We start from the raw sequence: 20023 nt of genomic DNA, 5'->3' as shown, positions 1-20023 counted from the left end.
GAACCCTGGTAAATATTCTGTTGATACATACTAATCATTATCCTGTGTCACATCATGTTCCTGAGCAGTAGGACCTCATCAAGTCTTTGTCATTAATATAGTCAGTTCCTTAGTTTGAACTTTATTTGGTATATTTACATCATTCTTCAGTGCTTCGTCTCCTAAAGGCCAAACCACACATTGAAACATTTCTTTATTTTTTATAAGAATAAAGAACATGACACAAGTGGCCATTCCATTAACAGACTTTCAGAAATTTGTGCTAACATGCCCTACAATTTCTAGTCTCTCAGTCTAAGTTCTAGACTCCCTTATGGTTATGCCTTTAGGTGAAGTAATACTCCCTTATTAGCTTGCTTGCCTACTAATGACCAGTATTCATATTTGAACATTCATCTAATTTTGTGTCCTGCAGATAAAGACTTTTGGAGATACACATCCATACACCAAACTCGTGGTTGATTTGACGAACGTGGACCCCGATGTAGCATATTCATCAGTGCCCTACGAGAAGGGCTTTGCTTTACTCTTTTACCTCGAACAACTTCTTGGGGGCCCAGGCAAGTAGTTGGCATTTTCTGATTTTTTTTAGGGCAATGTGAAGAATAAGGAAGAATTTTTAACGGTTGTTTTTGCTCAATTTTATTCTTTCGGTTCACTGTGCGTGCAGCTGCTGAAGAAAATCTATATCCTTTTCTAATGTGACCTCTCTACTTAAAACCTTGAATGACTGCTAAATTCAAAATTGTGTTGCTTGAAAAGAAAACTCATCTTATTTTAAAGAAAACTCATCTTATTTTAAAAATTAGGAAAATAGTTTGTACTCATTGAAACAAAAATTGTGGGGATCCCTGGGTGGCTCAGCGGTTTAGCGCCTGCCTTTGGCCCATGGTGCGATCCTGGAGTCCCAGGATCGAGTCCCACGTCGGGCTCCCGGCATGGAGCCTGCTTCTCCCTCTGCCTGTGTCTCTGCCTCTCTCTCTCTCTATGTCTATCATGAATAAATAAATAAAATCTTAAAAAAAAAAAAAGAAACAAAAATTGTGTAGTACAGAAGTTTATAAGAGTAACAAGCGAGAGCCCCTCAGCCTTTTCCACTCCCCAGATAACCACTCTTAGCAGTTAGGTGTGCATGTCTCCAGATCTTTTTCTAAGTATAAATAAAGAGACAAATAAATATATTGTGATTACAGGAAATGGCTCATTGGAATGCTTGTGTGGCTCAGTTGGTTAAGCACCTGCTTTCAGCTTAGGTCGTGATCTCAGGGTCTTGGGATCCGGCCCCACATCAGGCTCCCTGCTCAGGTGGGGTGTCTGCTTCTCCCTCTGTCCCTTCCCCAGCTCATGCTCTCTTTCTCTCTCTCAAAAAAAAATAAATAAAAATCTTAAAAAACAAAAATGGATATATAAAATGAATTTATATATATATAAATAATGATATACATAAAAATAACTTGTTCTACCTTTGTTTTTTTTTTTAATTCAGCAATGTTCCACAGACATCCTCCCATGTCAGAACATACAAATCTACCTCATGCTCTTTAATGCCACCGTAGTCATTCATTATATAGATGTGCTGAGTATATGTAACCTTCCCCTACTGATGGGGGTTAAAGTGTTCTCCTTTGTCTGTGGACTTTGAAGACCCTCCCTCACCCACACACACTTTTCCTCTCCCATATTGTTCTCCTCTTCTTGGGTCACACTGAGGCCATTACTTCTAGAATTAGTGTGTGGGCTCCTTCTCTGTTTCTTCATTGTATTTTCCTCTTACTTGTAATGAAGATTTCTTTTCTCCCTTCTATCAAATTTATATATATATCCTTCAAGGCCCAACTGAAGTCCTACTTCCTGTTTTAAACGTTCTTCTACCACTAAACCTCTTATTGGTTTCCCTATTCTCTGAAAATTCTCTGTTCTCCTTGGTCAATAGGACCTTATCAAGCACTTCCCAAAAATGTTAAATAGCTACCTTTCCATTAACCAACATTTTTTCTTTTTTTTCTTTTTTTTAACTCTTAGAGGTTTTCCTAGGATTCCTAAAGGCTTATGTTGAGAAGTTTTCCTACAAGAGCATAACCACTGATGACTGGAAGGATTTCCTGTATTCCCACTTCAAAGATAAGGTTGGCTTTTAAAAGCTTTCTTATTTGTTATGCCCAATATACCTGTATTTAATGGCTATTTGTTAGACTGATTTGAATTACTTAGTAGTAGTATTGGTTTAGAATTTAAGACTCAACCTTTCATTGTACTTTTTCCTGTTTAAAATGTGATCTCAACAACATGAACTAATGTGAATATTTCAGAGGGATCTTCAATAGTATGTTTCCAGAAATGTATTTATTCAGAAATGTATTTTTTGTATATATTTAATTTTCCTCTTTTATTTAACAGAATGCTACTGATTAATAAAAATTTATATAGGAAAACAGAAATTATCCTACATGTCAGTGTAGACAAAATTAAGATTTGAAGATCTAATAGTCTGTTTTAGTTTTGTTGGTTTTTTTCCTCCCAATGGAAAAGATTATTCTGTAGCAAACTTGGCCTTCTTTGCCTTCACAGGTTGATATTCTCAATCAAGTTGATTGGAATGCCTGGCTGTACTCTCCTGGAATGCCCCCTGTAAAACCCAAGTCAGTACTTCCTGTTAATGCTTTCTTTCTCATCCTGCAAAACCCTGGAGCTCCTCAAAATACCTGAAAGGGTTTTATGACTTCCTTAAACTGTTACTACTTAGAGAGTAGACTTCATAGGTGTTTGAACCTTGACCCTCAGGTCAAAAGAATCATTTCTATGATACTATAAATATAAATTCAGTTAATTGCAAGTAATTATGGAATGCCTCCTTTCAGCTGAAGGATGGTGATACAGAGGGAAGATATTTTCCTTTCCTTTAAAACCTTTGCAATAAGAAATAAAACTTGTATAAGTACTATTCTAATTACTACAGCAGGGTTATAAGTTGCCATCTCCATTTCCAGAAGAGGCACATTAGGCTTAGCTAGGTAAAATGTCTTAACCTAAGTTTGCACAGTATTCATTCCATTCAGAGTTGAGATTCATACCCTGGCAATCTTTACCCCTCCAGTATACTGCCTTTTAAACTAAATACCCTCCTCATATCAGAGACCTAAACTCTGGTACTCCTGAGTCATGTGAGGATGCTAACTACTGCAAGTTCCTGGCTGGAACAGACTGTTCCCACCCACCTGCTGTACTCTTTATGCAGGTAATTCCAATCTCAGCCCAAGAACTGCTTCCTCATGGAAATATTCCTTGACTTCTCTGAACCAGGTTAGGTCCCCATTTCGGGTTTCCTGGTGCTATATGAGGCCTCTTTCATTGCTGTCACCACAGCAGTAATTTTGATTTGTGTGATTATTAAAGTCTTCCTCCTTCACTACACTGAAGCACCATGAGAGCAAGGATCATATTTGGTTTTGTGCTCTACTTTCCTTAGGACCTTGCCATAAGTAAGGGCTGCTTCCCTTCCTTGGGCTAATCCTTCCTTAGTTCTTTTCATGACAAACCAGAAAGAGACCAGCAGAAGTCCTCTATTGTCCTATTGGTCCTTCTGAAATCAGTGCTAAGGAATGTTCTAGTTGAAAGTGATTTACTACCTGAGCAATTTATTGCCTCTGATCCCATTTGGTCTTGAGGACAAACAAAAGGCTTTCCCTAAAGCCCACAGCCTGGCTACTTCACAAGATTAAATGGCAGCTGCTTCAAAGGAGGTCACTGCTTTAACCTCTTTATAATCTCCGCTAGGGCACAAACTCTCTTTTAGCAGGTTCAAAGGTAACTTCCAATCGAAACTTATTTCATTTAGGTCCTCAAGGGCAGGTACCCTACCGTTCTCTAACAGAAACATTTCACAGAAAGCAAGCATCATTTATGGACAAAGACGTCTTGCAAGAATTTTTGCACACATAGTCTCTTCTATTGTTGCAAAACATAGGACTTATTTTCTAAGTGGAGAACACACAGATATCAGTGCAGTTCTCTTTGCTTCATGGTCAGAGTTTGTTATTTCCATTTTCTTCTGAAGAGAGAGGAACAAAATCATCACATGATGTCGGAATCTCCCTAGCAAGGGTCTCCCATGACACCATCATTTTTCCCTGGTGTCTAGAACAGTGCCTGCCACATGGGCACTCGCAGATTTGTTGAATGATCACGAAGGTGGAAGGTTAGATAAGCTGGAGCAATAAAATGTAAAATCCACAAAAGCAAGGATTTTGCGTTGTCACGAGCACCTCAAACTGTGCCCGGCACACAGCAAGCCCTAAATGTGCTCACCAGCGCCTTCAGTGGATGCTGCTGAAGCATCTTCACAGACACGCGGAGGCATTCCCTCTGGAGGATAAGCAGGTGTTTCATCAATTTGGTATCTGCTCGGATTTCCAAGTTCTCAGATGACATCAGTATATTTAAGTCAGGTAGAAGATTTCCTATTTCCAGCACTCTGGAGTTCCTGATATTTATTTATTCAAAGGTTTTTATTTATTTATTTGAGAAACAGTGAGAGAGAGCACGAGCAAGAGGAGGGGCAGAGGGAGAGGGAGAAGCAGGCTCCCCGCAGAGCAGGGAGCCCCATATGGTGCTCCATTCCAGGACCCCAAGATCATGACCTGAGCCAAAGGCAGACGTCTAAGTGACTGAGCCACCCAGGTGCCTTTTTTATTTAAAAAGAACTTTGAGGAGTGGCTCAGGTCATGATCCCAGAGTCCTGGGATAGAGCCCCTCATCCAGCTCTCTGCTCCATGGGGTGCCTGCTTCTCCCTCCCCCTCCCTCTGGCTCTCTTACTCTTCCTCTCAAACGAATAAATAAAGTCTTTAAAAAAATAGGGGATCCCTGAGTGGCTCAGCAGTTTCACGCCTGCCTTTGGCCCAGGGTGCGATCCTGGAGTCCCGGGATCGAGTCCCACGTCAGGCTCCCTGCATGGAGCCTGCTTCTTCCTCTGCCTATGTCTCTGCTTCTTTCTCTCATGAATAAATAAATAAAATCTTTAAAAAAACCCAGAACTTTGAAAGTTATGCTCTGTAACTTCAACATTACATTTATGGAAAAGCATGTACATTTTTATGAAATTTAACCTCTAGTATTTTTTCATCTTTGCAGTTACGATATGACTCTGACAAATGCTTGTATTGCCTTAAGTCAACGGTGGATAACTGTGAGTACTAACATGTGACTTTGACCACTTTTTAAAGAATTGTGCAAATCCATCTCTACTCAGGAAAGTGGGGGCAGGGAAGAGGGCGGGTGGGTACTTTACTCACAAACCCATGTATCTGGAGAGGTTATTCATAAGTCCAGTTCATCCGAAGTCCTATTAAGCCAGCCTTCAGTGTGTAAAGTTACTGAAGGCTGGGGGAGCAAATAGATACTGATGGTATTTGTTCCCATTTTCTTGCTTCAAGTCTTAAGAAAGGCATGCAAAGATATTTGCGTTTTCTCTTCCTTCTTTTTCCTCATAAATCGTTTGTAAGACACTGCTTCAAATATAGCCCTTACCCATACCAGGTAAATCTAAAATGATCTTAGGCAAGCGCTAGTGCCAACTGTTGGTGGGTGTTACTGTCCACACCTATGGAGCCTCCTAAAGATAGCTTGTTTGTGTACATCCTGAAACATAACCCTTAGAGAAACCAGAGTGAGGATGTGCCCTGGATGATGCTTTCGTGAAAAATAACAGAAAATGTAGGAATAATCATTGCAGGGGGGGATCCCTGGGTGGCGCAGAGGTTGGGCACCTGCCTTTGGCCCAGGGCGCGATCCTGGAGACCCAGGACCGAATCCCACGTCGGGCTCCCGGTGCATGGAGCCTGCTTCTCCCTCTGCCTGTGTCTCTGCCTCTCTCTCTGTGTGTGTGACTATCATAAATAAATAAAAATTAAAAAAATAAAAAATAGGGATCCCTGGGTGGCGCAGCGGTTTGGCGCCTGCCTTTGGCCCAGGGCGCGATCCTGGAGACCCGGGATCGAATCCCACGTCGGGCTCCCGGTGCATGGAGCCTGCTTCTCCCTCTGCCTGTGTCTCTGCCTCTCTCTCTCTCTGTGACTATCATAAATAAATAAAAATTTAAAAAAATAAAATACCTTAAAATAAATAAAATAAATAAAATAAAAAAATAAAAAATAAAATCATTGCAGGGGAAGAAAAGAAATTTTTCCTCTACCGTCTAAGTTCTTAGCTGAGACCTGTATAAAGAAAGGCAGATTAGCAAGAGAAAAACACATTTATGAACGTGTGTATCTCATGTACACAGGGGAGAGGCCCACAGAAAAATGAATCACTCAGAGGTAGCTCAGAATTCAGGGTTTGGTACCATTTCAGTGGGGAGAAAGAAGGCCTTTTAGGGGAAAATAAAGGATTTTTAGGAAAGAGAATGGGCTCTTAGAGGAATGGTGGGAGGGTATGATAGCTTGTGACAAAGTTTGCCTGGGCATGGTGGCCACTTTTAGTTTCCTTTCCTGTGATAAGAGTCAATTTTGCCTGACTGATCAAACTCCCAGAGGAGGGGATCTAGGACAACTGAGTTCCTTTGGAAAAATTCTGTTTCTAGGCAGGCGAGTGCAGTTCAGAGAAAACCTCTCCTTGCCTTTCCTGTCTTTCAAGAGCCTACAGCTAAAATAATCAATATACTAAAGTGGCGTATTTGTGGGTAGCAGATTTTGCTATCCTTCATCCTGTTATCTGCAACAAATTTAGATGTTGCCTTTTGACCCTTGTTCCTAAAGTGTAGTTATATATAACCAATGCTAAACAGTAAGTGATGAGCAGCGTGACAAGGACACAGATGAAGGAACAAGAGGTCACCAGAAGGAGCAGATACTTCCACCTGGAGAGGGGAGTGGGTTGAGGTTGGCTGCAGCATGGAGGAGAGCTCTGTCTAGAGGAGGGTGTTTCAGCTGGGACTGAGTATGCTTTGGGCACGGATGAGGTAGAAGAGGACATTCTGGGTGGGAGGCACAGAGTTCAAACAAAGGTTTTTTCCTTAAAGCAGCAACAAAACATGGAGCCTGGGTGGAGAGGTGAGTTCATTCTGGTTAGAGCTTAGAGCCTATTCTTCTGGTTCATCTCTCCATCCTCCTCCCTGATTGTGTCCATGGCCATTGCCATACTGACGTCCTTTAAGTTCCATTGAGGTTCATTAAGCTAGTGTTCCTTCCTTCCTGTCTGCCAGGGCTACCCTCTCTGCTTCCTCCCCCACCCTTCTGTCCTTATCCCAGGCTAAGTAAGGCTTTCCTTCCTCATCTCCTATAGAATCCTGTAAACAGCCCTATCACACCATTTCTGGCTTGGTTTTTATTGTACTATTATTAAAGTACTCTTATCAGATTGGAACAAATCAGTGAGCCAGTTCAGTTAACCAGTCAGTTAACTGAAAACATTGGTTAAAGCAGGGTATCATAAAAACTGATCATATTGAAGACATTTTAAGACATATCATTCAGACTTTGACTGAGCCAGAGCTGTACGTCAGCTGTGTAAACTAAATTCTTAATGCACTTGTAACTTCCAATTTTAGTTTCTTTAAAGTGGAAATAGAATTTAAATACCTCCTTCTAGATTTTTCTGTTGTTCCCATCTTTTTACAGAGTCTGTAAATTCCATCCATTTACAAATTCTATAGCAACATTTTTTTTTTTTGCACAGCAGCTTTCAAATTAAAGTTGACTTACGTTTTCCAGAGCAATAAACTTAATATTTAGAGAAATTTCTTTTTCTTTCGGCACTCCTCTTTCATCAGTTTACCTTTTATCTGACAAGGTTTTCTGATTGCAACTACAACTGATATAAATACATTTGGAAACAATTCTAGCTGATGTGGTTAACACATAAATCGACAGGTGGGAGGAAGAAAAACACAGGTACCAGAGGGATGGCCCATGCACACTGAGCATCAGGTGTGTCCTGGACGTGAGTCCATTCATTTTACATAAAGAGAGGGTGGAGCATATCAGTTAATCTAACAAGTGGTTTTAGTGGAGCTCACTTTAAAAAAGCTTTTACTGCATTTGTTTGTTTGTTTGTTTGTTTGTTTGTTTTTACTGTATTGTTTGTATCTGTTTCTTTCACCAGGCCATAAGCAACTTGAGAGCAGAAATTGTTTTTATTCATCTCTATATCCCCAGGGCCATCCACCTTTATTCACTGCTGGATAAATACATGAATTAGTAGAGGGAGAACAAGGTTGGAAAGATAAATTAGCTCCCTATTATAGAGAAGCTTGATTATCAAGCTAAGGAATGTAACACATGATCTGTGAACAGCAGTGGATCCCTAAAGGTTTTTGAACCACAAATGAAATGATCAGAGCTATTTATTAGGACCATTAATCAAACTGTGGAGTATAGAGGCTTAGTGGAGGGATCCCTGGGTGGCGCAGCGGTTTAGCGCCTGCCTTTGGCCCAGGGCGCGATCCTGGAGACCCTGGATCAAATCCCACATCAGGCTCCCGGTGCATGGAGCCTGCTTCTCCCTCTGCCTGTGTCTCTGCCTCTCTCTCTCTCTGTGACTATCATAAATAAATAAAAAATTAAAAAAAATTTTTTTAGAGGCTTAGTAGAGATGGAAAAGTCAGAGTTAGGTAGGCCAGCTAGTAGTTCAGAGGAGATAGTAGCTCAGAATCAGAAGGCTTTACGGGTTTGAACTAGAATAGTACAGGAGGAAATAAAAGAGTTGAAAGATTTTTGAGGTTTAATTTTAAATAGCTAGCGTTAAGACCTTGAAAACTGATCAAGTGTGGAGAATAAGAAAGTAAGTTGATTGGAGAAGGACAATCATCATGTGGTGTCACTCATACAGGGAATATAAGAGATAGTGAAAGGGATTATAAGGGAAAGGAGGGGAACTGAGTGGGAAAAATTAGAGAGGGAGACAAACCATGAGAGACTCCTAACTCTGGAAAATGAACAAAGATTGCGGAAGGGGAGGTGGGTGGGAGGTTGGGATAACTGGGTGATGGGCACTGACGAGGGCACATGATGGGATGAGCACTGGGTGTTATACTATATGTTGGCAAATTGAACTTCAATAAAAACAAATTTTAAAAAAAGGAATAGAAAGCTCTGGGTTTTGAGCTCTGACAGCCAGAAGAAGAAAGAAAAACAAATCAAGAGTAAGGCAAATCAGGAAAATGGAAACAGAAACCAAGGGTAAAGATATTGTCATTTCAAATAAAATATATAAACACCTTTCTGAAGATTCTCATAACATCATAACAAAGTTAGAGTATTACTAACTCTTTAGATCTAGTTCAAGATTTGGGGGATAGAAACTACCTAGGCAGCTGCCCACCCAGCAGGCTCGTTGGGCACCTGTGTCTATCCACTGTCAATACTATGCCTGGAGTGGTAGGCCTCCCATGGTCAGTGTTGTAACAACAGGAACCAGAGGTGTTAAGTTATAATTAGATGATGGGTTTAATTACAGACGCTAAATAATTTAGAAACGCATAATTATTTCTATGCAGGGAGGGAAATCTGATAACACATCTTGCCACAGATCATACTTCAGCTCTTCTACCTGTGTCTTGAATCTATGTTTTGGTAGTTTACAGACTTGTTATGGAGAAAAGCTAGAGATCCAGGGGAAACGGGACCTTTTAATAACAATGTGATGTGTTAGGACCTCTCTTTTCATTTGAAAGGTATATTTCAGCCCACCTGGTAAAACTGCTCCTGCTCCTGATTTTCTGCTGAGATATTCCTTCATGCCCAGCAGCCAAGGTGGATGATTATAAATAGCTCAGGATCAACAGTAGCTGGCAGGTCCAGGACAGACTGAAGATTAGCTGCAATCTATGTAATCATCTATGTAATCACTAGTGATTACAGTGGTCCTCTTGTTGCCTTGTTTTATTGCTCAGTTGTTTTTCTTGAATATTAAATAAAAGCAAAAGAAAAAAGAGTACATCACCTATTTGAAGGTATAAAAATCAGTTGTAAAACAGGTGCCTGTGTACCCACCACTAACCTAAGAAATAAAACCTTGGGGCGCCTGGGTGGCTCAGTGGTTGAGCATCTGCCTTTGGCTCAGGGTGTGATCCCGAGGTCCTGGGATTGAGTCCCTCATCGGGCTCCCAATGCAGGGAGCCTGCTTCTGTCTCTGCATTTTCCTCTGTGTCTCTCATGAATAAATAAATAAAATCTTAAAAAGAAAAGAAAAGAAATAAAACCTCACCAGTACCGTTAAAGCACCCCTACTCACCCTCCCCACCTTATCCCCTCTCTACCCACCTTGCCTTCCCATCACGGTAACCATTACCTTGAATTTTGGCTTATCATTATGTTGCTTTTCATGACATATCCTTGATAGATAGTTTAAATCTGCGTGTTTTTGAGCAGAGAATGAGGTCTGTAAGTTTTGATACTAAGATATGGTTTCACAGTGGGATAGAAAGGAGAAGAAGATGTAAACTAATGTATCTTTACAAGGATATATATTTATACATTACATTTTCTGGAAGGATATACAAGGAACTATTAGTACTGGTTACTGAGGAGCAGGACTTGGAGACAGGGAGCAAAAACAGGAATTTTTCATCAGGCCCTATTTGATTTTTTTTAAAAACATTGCATATATTTCTTTTAAAACAAAAAGAAACCTTAAGTTTATGTGAAAGACAGTAGGGAGGTTTCTCAAAAAATTAAAAATAGAAATACCTTATAATCCAGTAATCACACTACTGAGTATATTTACCAAAGAAATACAAAAACATTGATTCAAAGAGATACATGCACCCCTATGTTTATAGCAGCATTATTTCCAATAGCCAAGATTTGGAAGAAGCCCAACTGTCCATCAATAGATGACACACACACACACAATGGAATATTATCAGCCATAAAAAAGAATGAAATCTTATCATTTGTAAGAACATAGATGGAGCTAGAGAGTATAAGGCTAAGCAAAATAAGTCAATCAGAGAAAGACAAATACCATCTGATTTCAGTTATATGTGGGTTACAAGAAACAAAATAAATGAGCAAAGGAAAAGAGAAAGGCAAATCAAGAAACAGACTTGTAGCTATAGGGAAAAATTGCTGGTTACCAGAGGGGAGGCAGGTGGGGGGATGGGTGAAATAGGCGATGGGGATGAATGGGGATGAAGGAAGGCACTTGTGATGAGTCTGCATTATGTATGTAGTGCTGAATCACTATGTTGTACACCTGAAGCTAATACAGCAGCATATGTTAATTATACTGGAATCAAAATTTAAAATAATTTAAAAAGTAAGCTTAAAAAAGAAAGTAAGCCTAGTTTAAAAGAATCTAAAACTAGTTTTTAAAGATTTGAAAATACTTACTTTGATAAGTTTTATTTAATATTTCTTAATCAAATCCTCCAAGATTTTTGACAGTGAATCCTAAATAGAAAAGTACAGGGGATCCCTGGGTGGCTCAGAGGTTTAGTGCCCGCCTTCGGCCCAGGGCGTGATCCTAGAGTCCCAAAATCAAGTTCTACATCGGGCTCCCTGCATGGAGCCTGCTTCTCCCTCTGCCTGTGTCTCTGCCTCTCTCTCTGTGTCTCTCATGAATAAATAAATAAAATCTTAAAAAAAAAAAATACCGACTTAGATGATTTCCAAGGTTAGGTGTGAAAAACAGAATGTGTGGGGATAGAGGGAAACATCAGTTTGTGTTCTTTTATGTTCATAATGTGATATTTAAGAAAATATGCAATTTGCTCCTTTTCCCCAAGTTTTCAAATTGGCCTATGAATTAGTTGATATGTTTTTGTAATGTCTTCTTTACTTTGAAAATCCACATATCTTGAATGGTACAAAGGATGTCAAAAGTTTCTCCCATTTATTACTATTTTTCACCATCTTGTGCATCCTTGTATTTCTTTTTCTTAATCTTTATTTTTATGTCAGATAAGCCAATAAATATTATTAAATCATACATGGATAGAAATAACCAGGTAACATTTCTTTTAGGCCAAAGAAGAGGATTTAAATTCATTCACCGCAGCAGACCTCAAGGATCTCTCTTCTCATCAATTGAATGAATTTTTAGCACAGATGCTCCAGAAAGTAAGTACTAGCTCAAAACATGAGAAATTACAATGGGCATATAAGAGAAGCATAGCATTTATGACAAACCCAACTTAGGAAAAATATTAATGTGAAAACTAACGGAAAAAAATAACATAAAATTCATCCATTTATTTAAAGACATTTGTTGAATGCTTATTATGTGTGGTATTATTGTGAACATGAGAATATGCAAGAAAGAAATAAATCATGTCCTTAAAAAACTTATAATCTAGAAAGGAAGGTCACACATACAAAATCTGGCAATAGAAGGAGGCATATTTTAGGTATCATTGGACAAAAACGTAATCAGTGAAGAACTGCCTTCCACCTGGCATCATCAAGGAAAGGTTTTGTGGGAGTGGGGCTTGCTTTGAGCAGAACAGTGTTAGCAGAGGTGGAAATTCAAGTCTGAGGGAGTATCAAGCCACAGTGTTGCAAGAGTTAATGAAGATAATTCTAGAAAGACTAGTGGGATCAGATATGATGAATCTTGGATGCTAAGAATCTTAGATTTTGTTTTAGTAGGTAGGTAGGTAGGAAAGGGTCTAACATTTTTAAGAAAAAAGTCATCTGATGAAAGGGTGAGTTATATGAGTCCACCGGTGGATCAACATGAGGAACATGGGTGGAGAAATTAGTTGTCAGACTTTCAGGACATGCAGGGGGAGCTGGTGAGAAAGGAGGGAACAGGCTAGATGAGCAGGGGTGAAGGGTGAGAGCCTGGGGTTTGTGACTGACTGGATTTGATGGTTAACAGGAGTGAGTCCAAGCAGATTTTAAGGTTTCAAACCCAGGTAACTAAAAGAATATGTGAAATGGAAAGGAGAGGCTGCATTTTGAGAGGGAGGGAATGATGGGGTCTTTACTGTGACACTGAAATGTGCTCTTGGGTCTCAGGACCTTGAGAGGGATAGAGAAGACTGGATAGAGTTTCCTATGGAAGCAACACAAAAAGAGGAGTAGGATTTAAGGCAACAAGGGCTTTGCAAGAATCCATTTTTAGGGCATTAAGTCACTGAAGTTTCATAAATGTCTACAGTGCTGCCTTGTGGCCTGGGCCAAAAGAGAGAGAGGGCCTGGTGGGATGTCTCCCAAATATGCAGGGCAAAAATTGGGGATAGTTGGGGGTCTAGGAGGTGACCTTAACCAGTGGACCTACAGAGTGGACTTGGAGTTGAGCTGAGACCAAACGATTTGGGAAAGGTCTGGCACTCAGAGCAGAGACGCTTCCCCAAGAGCGTGGGATGAGTTTTGTAAAATGAGTCATGGTGGGAGAGGAGAGTCACCACCAACTTAGCAGCACCCCAGTCTCCCTGCTTGTCCAGACTGAACTGGTCTTCTTTCCTCACCAGATTTGCTCCCCCCTTTAACATAGGTTAAGATGGGCACGGGAGGTTTATGAACCCCCTGCAATTGTATACAGACATTTGTGCTTATATGGTAAATCTTTCTCTTTTTCCTAAGGAAACCATCACTATTACTCATCAGGTTCTCAAAGGGATCTGTAATATAAAAGTTTAAAAACTGCTATTTTGTAGGGATATAGATCATTTAAAAGGGATTTCAGAGGAAATACACAAAGATAAAGCTGGGGGTAATCGGTGAGTTAACAATTAAGGGACTGTGGTTTAATACAGAGAATGGAATACATTTAAGATATATAACGTATAAGGAAGGACTTGGAAGACTCTGGAAAGGATTAGAAAGTTAGTATTCATATGCCAAAAAGTCTGAGGAGAGTAATTCTCATTTAATTCTCTGTATACCTCACAAATTAAACTATCCTTTTGCTCCCAGTAGAACATCCTTATCCTGAATAAGTTTGCACAAAATTTGTCATGTGCATTTGTTTCTTTTCTTTTTATCTAACCTATTTCTATATTATAAAATATTTAGGATTTTAATCTGGCTAAGAATTTCTCTCCAGCTTCTTTCTTCCAAGGAATCCTGTTGAAATGATACATCATATTTCTTTATTTTGCTCTTAGGCACCTCTTCCATTGGGGCACATAAAGCGAATGCAAGAGGTGTACAACTTGAATGCCATTAACAATTCTGAAATACGATTCAGGTACATCATTTTAACTTGTCTCTGTGGAAGAAAGTAGAAACTTGTTTAAAAGGTGGAGAAAGGGAAAGCAGAGTCGGAGGCATACATGAACTTTAAGAATCCTTGTGAAATTTACTGTACCTGTATAAATAATTAGAGCAGCCTTTAAGGAATAGTTGCAACATCTGTAAGATAATAGTATTAACCTTTTTATTAGCATTTGTTCTAAGCTTCTCTTGCCATAAAAAGGGGGGAGGGGAAGGATTAGGAATCCTGAAGTCAATAGGCATTCTTCTACAACTAGCCAAGTCGACTCTGATATGGGAATAGTTAGAAATCTCTAATTCTGTTATGTGGTTAATCTTTCTTAATTCTGATCTTTAGTGTGAGTCTTAAACCAAAGTTTAATTCCTTTACAAACTATATAGATAAGGTACATGAGCACCAACATGATCTAAACTTTTTAAAAGGTATGGCCTTCTTCAAGAGCATACCTTGATCTCTCCAATTACTGGGTTGTGTATACACAAGGACTTGAGATTCTCAGAAAAATATACAGTGTTGTACAGCATAAACCAGAATGGGATTATTCATCATTGCAAAAGTAATATTCAGTTGTGCCTGTGTATCCTGCCCCTTCCTCCTCGGTTCCTACCCTACACCCCCTAAAAATCCTTCTTCCAGATGGTTACGGCTCTGCATTCAATCGAAATGGGAGGAAGCTATTCCCCTGGCTCTAAAAATGGCAACTGAGCAAGGGCGAATGAAGTTTACACGACCTCTGTTCAAGTAAGAACCAGCTGAAATATGTTTTGAATTTATATCAGGAAGTTGGGGGGTGGGGGGAGGGCACCCCCATGGGGTGGCTCAGTGAGCTAGGTGTCCAACTCTGGATTTCAGCTCAGGTCATGTTCTCAGGTCGTTTACATTGAGTCCCGCAGTAGGCCCAGCACTCAGCATGGAGTCTGCTTGGGATTCTTTCCTTCTCCCTCTGCCCTAACCCCCCGAAAGAAAGAAAGAAAGAAAAAAAGAAAGAAAAGAAAAGAAAAGAAAAAGAAAGAAAGAAAGAAAGAAAGAAAGAAAGAAAGAAAGAAAGAAAGAAAAGAAAAAAAGAAAAGAAAAGAAAAAAGAAAAGAAAAGAAAAGAAAAGGAACGGGGAAGAACAGTCTTAGATGTTTTTCCTGTTGCTAAAATACTTTATAAAACACCATCTAGGGATGCCTGGGTGGCTCAGTGGTTGAGCATCTGCCTTTGGCTCAGGGCGTGATCCCACAGTCCCAGGATAGAGTCCCACAGCGGGCTCCCTGCAGGGAGCCTGCCTCTCCCTCTGCTTACATCTCTGCATCTCTCTCTGTGTGTCTCATGAATAAATAAAATCTTTTAAAAAAACACCATCTAAAAATAATATTTTTAAATGTGTTAAAGAATTTTGGAATAGGAATGAAGGCTTCTAAATATTTAAAATTGGAGGCAATTTTATTAGCTTTTTTACAAACATCAATACACATTACCAATTATGGGCCAAATTGGTTCAGACACTGGCAGAATGGAAGTAAATAGAAAATAATCTTAAGTACCCAGAAAGATCTTTAAAAGCAAGTAGGAGATCATTGGTGGGTAGGCATGGAGGGGAAAAAAGAGTCTGAAGTTATTTAAATGTAATAAGAAATGAGCAGGTAAAGCCAGATATTTTTGATTCAAATGTTGCAATGAGTTGGAAGAATAAGTTGCTGGCCATATAAAGCAATGCTTGGTAGAGGGGGAAAGGTTGTATCTTGGCTACAAGATAGAATTTAAGAATATCTTCGTGAAGTTATTTTCACTATGGATTTGGCAGGAATTTGGAAAAATATATAACCATGACATAGATAGTCACGATTAATCTTTTCGTTTACTTCACAAGTATAATGAAATTATACTTGCCAAATAAAATATTACTTGCCAAAATAAATCATTATCCATCTTTCCTCCCCCAACAGGGACCTGGCTGCCTTTGACAAGTCCCATCATCAAGCCGTATGTACCTACCAAGAGCACAGAGCAAGTATGCACCCTGTGACGGCCATGCTGGTGGGGAAAGATTTAAAAGTGGATTAAGGACCTACCAATTGCTGATTTCAGACATTTCTCTTTTTTAAACAGAATTCACGAAAGAAATATAAAAGTTCAGCTCATATTGTAACTAAAAATGTTGTTTTCATTTTGGCTTTTATTGCTTTGTCAGTGATTTTCATAAATAAATCTGAGCACCACCCTTCCCCTACCCCCAACCAGTGGCATGTTCTTCATAAAGTGCATTTTAACAAAATTAAATCTTTTAATTTTGTGGATGTAAAATTTCTCGTTAGTTACATATTTATTTTCCCAACACAATCACAAGAGTGTCAGCATATTATTTACCTGGGATTTTTAAGTTCTTTCACTTGAATCTACTGTGTGCCAAAAATGCAAGATGATTAGAGTTTTGCTTTTTAAACAACATGAGCACTCAGTTGGATTTGCTCACCCAGGTGTAGTATAAACGCACTTTCCAAAATGTATAAACTCTACGGGGAATACTCTCTTGTCTGTTCAACCTGATTCATCTCCTTACTGGTCATCAAATATCCTTCACCCACATAAAGCATACAGTGCACAGAAGGAAATGATACAATTATAATATCTATTATGCACACATATAATACATACTGGAAACAATAGAACAACTTGAACCAAATAAGAGAGTAACAAAGCATCCCAAGAGCATAGTACCCCAGGGCGACTCTGGGAAACACAGGTGTATTAAGGATTCTTGATTGTAAGTGACAAAACCCAAAGGATTAGAAGTCAGAAAAGGAAGAGGAGGATTGTTTTAAGGACACCTAATGGGGGGGGGTTGGTTGTCAAAACCCATGGACACGCAGAAGAGGACTGAAACCCAGAATTGTCAATTGTCAAGCAAGCAATACTCTCTCTTGTCTCTCATTTCTGCTACCCTACTCCACACCATAGAGTCTGGCTACCCTCCAGCTTTGCTACTGTAAATGGTTCTTATCACATGGGAAGATTGTCTCAATTCCAAATTCTTTTTATTATTATTTTATTATATATAAATTTTTTTTTGGAGTTTGATTTGCCAACATATAGCACCCAGTGCTCATCCCGTCAAGTGCTCCCCTCAGTGCCCGTCACCCAGTCACCCCATTCTCCCACCCACCTCCATTATATGGTTTCAATTCCAAATTCTCAGAGGGAAGACTGACCCAGCTTGGGTTCACCCCTGGCTAATAAACTTTAGCAAGAGGAATGGTGTCTTAGAGTATAAATGTGGGAAGGGCCGTCGTTAAATACACAAAACGAATGCTGATGCAGTGACAGAAATCTTAAAATAGAAGCAAACACTCTGAATAGGTATCAAAGAAACCAATTCTTGTCTGTCAATATAATCCTGAGCTTCTCCTTTGCAGTCTTCTATCTTTCTGGACACATCTACACCACAGTGATTCTACTTCTCAAGGCTTGACTCTTACTTGTCTTTCATGGCAGGAAGACCACAGGAGAGAGTTCAGCTCACATCCCTGGTATATAATCAGGTTCTAAGTGATTAGACTGAAGCAAATCCACGGACCCAAAAGATGCTTTTGAGGGCTACTCCGCCCCATAAGCTTTCCCCACACTTCAGGCTAATGTCACATTTCAGTGATCACGGATGAAGGAGCCTGGAACTGGGGCCCAGGCAGCGAAGGATGCTATGAAGAAAGTAGAGGGCACTAGAGACACACATCAGCACAGGTTTACCTGGGGCCAGCCCAGTGGAGTCCATGTTTATAAACTGCAACTAATAAGTATATGTTGAATATGTTTATGCCAGGCCAGGATATACACATAATTTCTGGGTGAACAAAGATAAGTAATTTCTAAATGTGGCTGAAGAAGAAATACGCTAAAGCAACCTGGGGAAGGGCCACTTAACCAAAGGGTTTAGGGAATGCCTCCTGGGGAAGAGAAGGCCTACACAGAGTCTTACGAGATAAGAGATCTGGCTAAGCAAAGGAAGTTGGAAGTGTGTTCCAAATGGATATAAAGGTATAGACTTATGGGATCTTTGGATCCTAAATTTGGACAGTGAAAGTGGCTGGCTCTGCTCCACAGTGTTTAGAGCATGAACTTGGAATCTCCAAGCTCACATTGCTGGGAGGTGGTATCATCTGGAGGTTTCTTCCCTCACATGTCTGATGTCTGGCCTGAGATTACACAAAAGCTGGGCTCAGCCGAGAGACTGAGCACCCTAGTAGTTTGGTTTTCTCACAGCACAGTGGATATTTGGACTTCTTATTAGTCTTCTGTGTAAGTGCATCCATTACCAGAAAGTAGCACCAGGAAGGCAGAGAATGTATCCTATTTCATTCCCAGCACCTAGCATAGCATCATGCTTGGGATACAACAGGTGTTCAAGAAATATCTGTTAGTTGAGTGAATGGAGAAGGGTAGAAAGTTTAGGTGCTTCACATCTAAGGGCCTTGGTTTTCTCAGAGATGTAAGAGGTAAGATCCTCCTTTGAAAATTAGAGTGAGTGGATGTTAATTGGGGTGAATATTTTAGAAACTTGCTGAGCAGAGAGGGGCAAGTAAAAGGATATCACCATGAGGCGCACCATCACAGAACTTTCTGTAGCCTTCCACCAGGGTGAACACAGAAGTTTATTGTGATGACCCAGAGGTGGAGTTTTACTCTGTGCAAGCATAGGTTTAGGGTTATAAAAGGATTGCAAAGTGCTGGAAAAAAGAGTGGCCCAGGTAAGCAGCTAGGACACTAGCTTCCTAGGAAAGAAAGTGAGGAAGCTGGGGGGAAATGGAGGAAAGGAGGAGCCAACCAGAGGTCAAGTCCAAGGGCAAAAATGACTCAAGTAAGGGGAGAACTGCAAGGCTAGACGGTCGTAGTCATAAGGAGGGGTACTGGAATTTAAGATTTCTTATGTGCATCAAATTCAGGTGGTAGCCAATGAGAAAGCATCTCACACCAGTGAGAATGGCTAAAATTAACAAGACAGGAAATAAATGTTGGTGAGGATGCAAAGAAACCTTCATGCACTGTTGGTGGGAATGCAAGCTGGTGCAGCCACTCTGGAAAATGGCATGGAGGTTCCTCAGGAAGTTAAAAATAAACCTTACAACCTGGCAATTGCACTACTGGGGATTTACCCCAAAGATAGTGAAACACCGGAACACCTGCACCCCAGTGTTCATAGCAGCAATGTCCACAATAGCCAAACTGTGGAAGGAGCCACGATGCCCTTCAACAGATTAATGGATAAAGAAGATGTGATCTATACATACAGTGGAATATTACTCAACCACTAGAAAGGACAAATATCTACCATTTGCTTCAATGTGGATGGAACTAGAGGGTATGATGCTGAGTGAAATAAGTCAATCAGAGAAGGACAATCATATGGTTTCACTCATATGTGAAATATGAGAAATAGTGAAAGGGATAATAAGGGAGAGGAGGGGAACTGAGGGGAAACATTAGAGAGGGAGACAAACCATGAGAGACTCCTAACTCTGGGAAACAAACATAGGGCTGCAGAAGGGGAGGAGGGTAGGGCAGGGGGATGGGGTAACTGGGTGACAGGCACTAAGGAGGGCACTTGATGGGATGAGCACTGGGTGTTACACTATATGTTGGCAAATTGAATTTAAATAAAATCTATAATAATAATTAAAACAAAATTCAGGTGGAGACAAATTCCAGGGTGTGGTCAGAATATGGATGACTGAGGTATAAGTTCAGTAAGTCTCAAGGAGGGGTAGCTCTTTTTTGTACACTTCCTAGGAAGCTGTCAGGAAAAGAGAGATTCTGAGTGTTGGTGTTTTCTGTGAACAGCTGTGTCTCTATTCCCAAAACAAGTGAGTTTTAGTGGAAACACATGTCAAG

The 20023-nt window shown here is 40.0% G+C and overlaps 1 protein-coding gene across 1 annotated transcript in view; it reads left to right on the top strand.

The window, feature by feature from the left end:
* The window catches only part of LTA4H (leukotriene A4 hydrolase), a 35456-nt gene extending 19012 nt beyond the window's left edge, over positions 1–16444 (top strand). Inside the window, exons 12-19 of the mRNA XM_026013043.2 lie at positions 416–560; positions 2023–2126; positions 2569–2639; positions 5129–5183; positions 11959–12054; positions 14046–14128; positions 14792–14896; positions 16087–16444. Coding sequence (XP_025868828.1) covers positions 416–560; positions 2023–2126; positions 2569–2639; positions 5129–5183; positions 11959–12054; positions 14046–14128; positions 14792–14896; positions 16087–16204 — 777 coding nt within the window. The 3' untranslated portion in view covers positions 16205–16444. The remainder of the gene's footprint in view (positions 1–415; positions 561–2022; positions 2127–2568; positions 2640–5128; positions 5184–11958; positions 12055–14045; positions 14129–14791; positions 14897–16086) is intronic.
* The last annotated feature ends 3579 nt before the right edge of the window (positions 16445–20023 follow it).

Source organism: Vulpes vulpes, chromosome 10 (assembly GCF_048418805.1).
Source record: "Vulpes vulpes isolate BD-2025 chromosome 10, VulVul3, whole genome shotgun sequence".
Lineage (NCBI taxonomy): Eukaryota > Metazoa > Chordata > Mammalia > Carnivora > Canidae > Vulpes > Vulpes vulpes.
The sequence above is the reverse complement of the archived record's forward strand: the minus strand, read 5'-3'. Positions and strand labels throughout refer to the sequence as shown.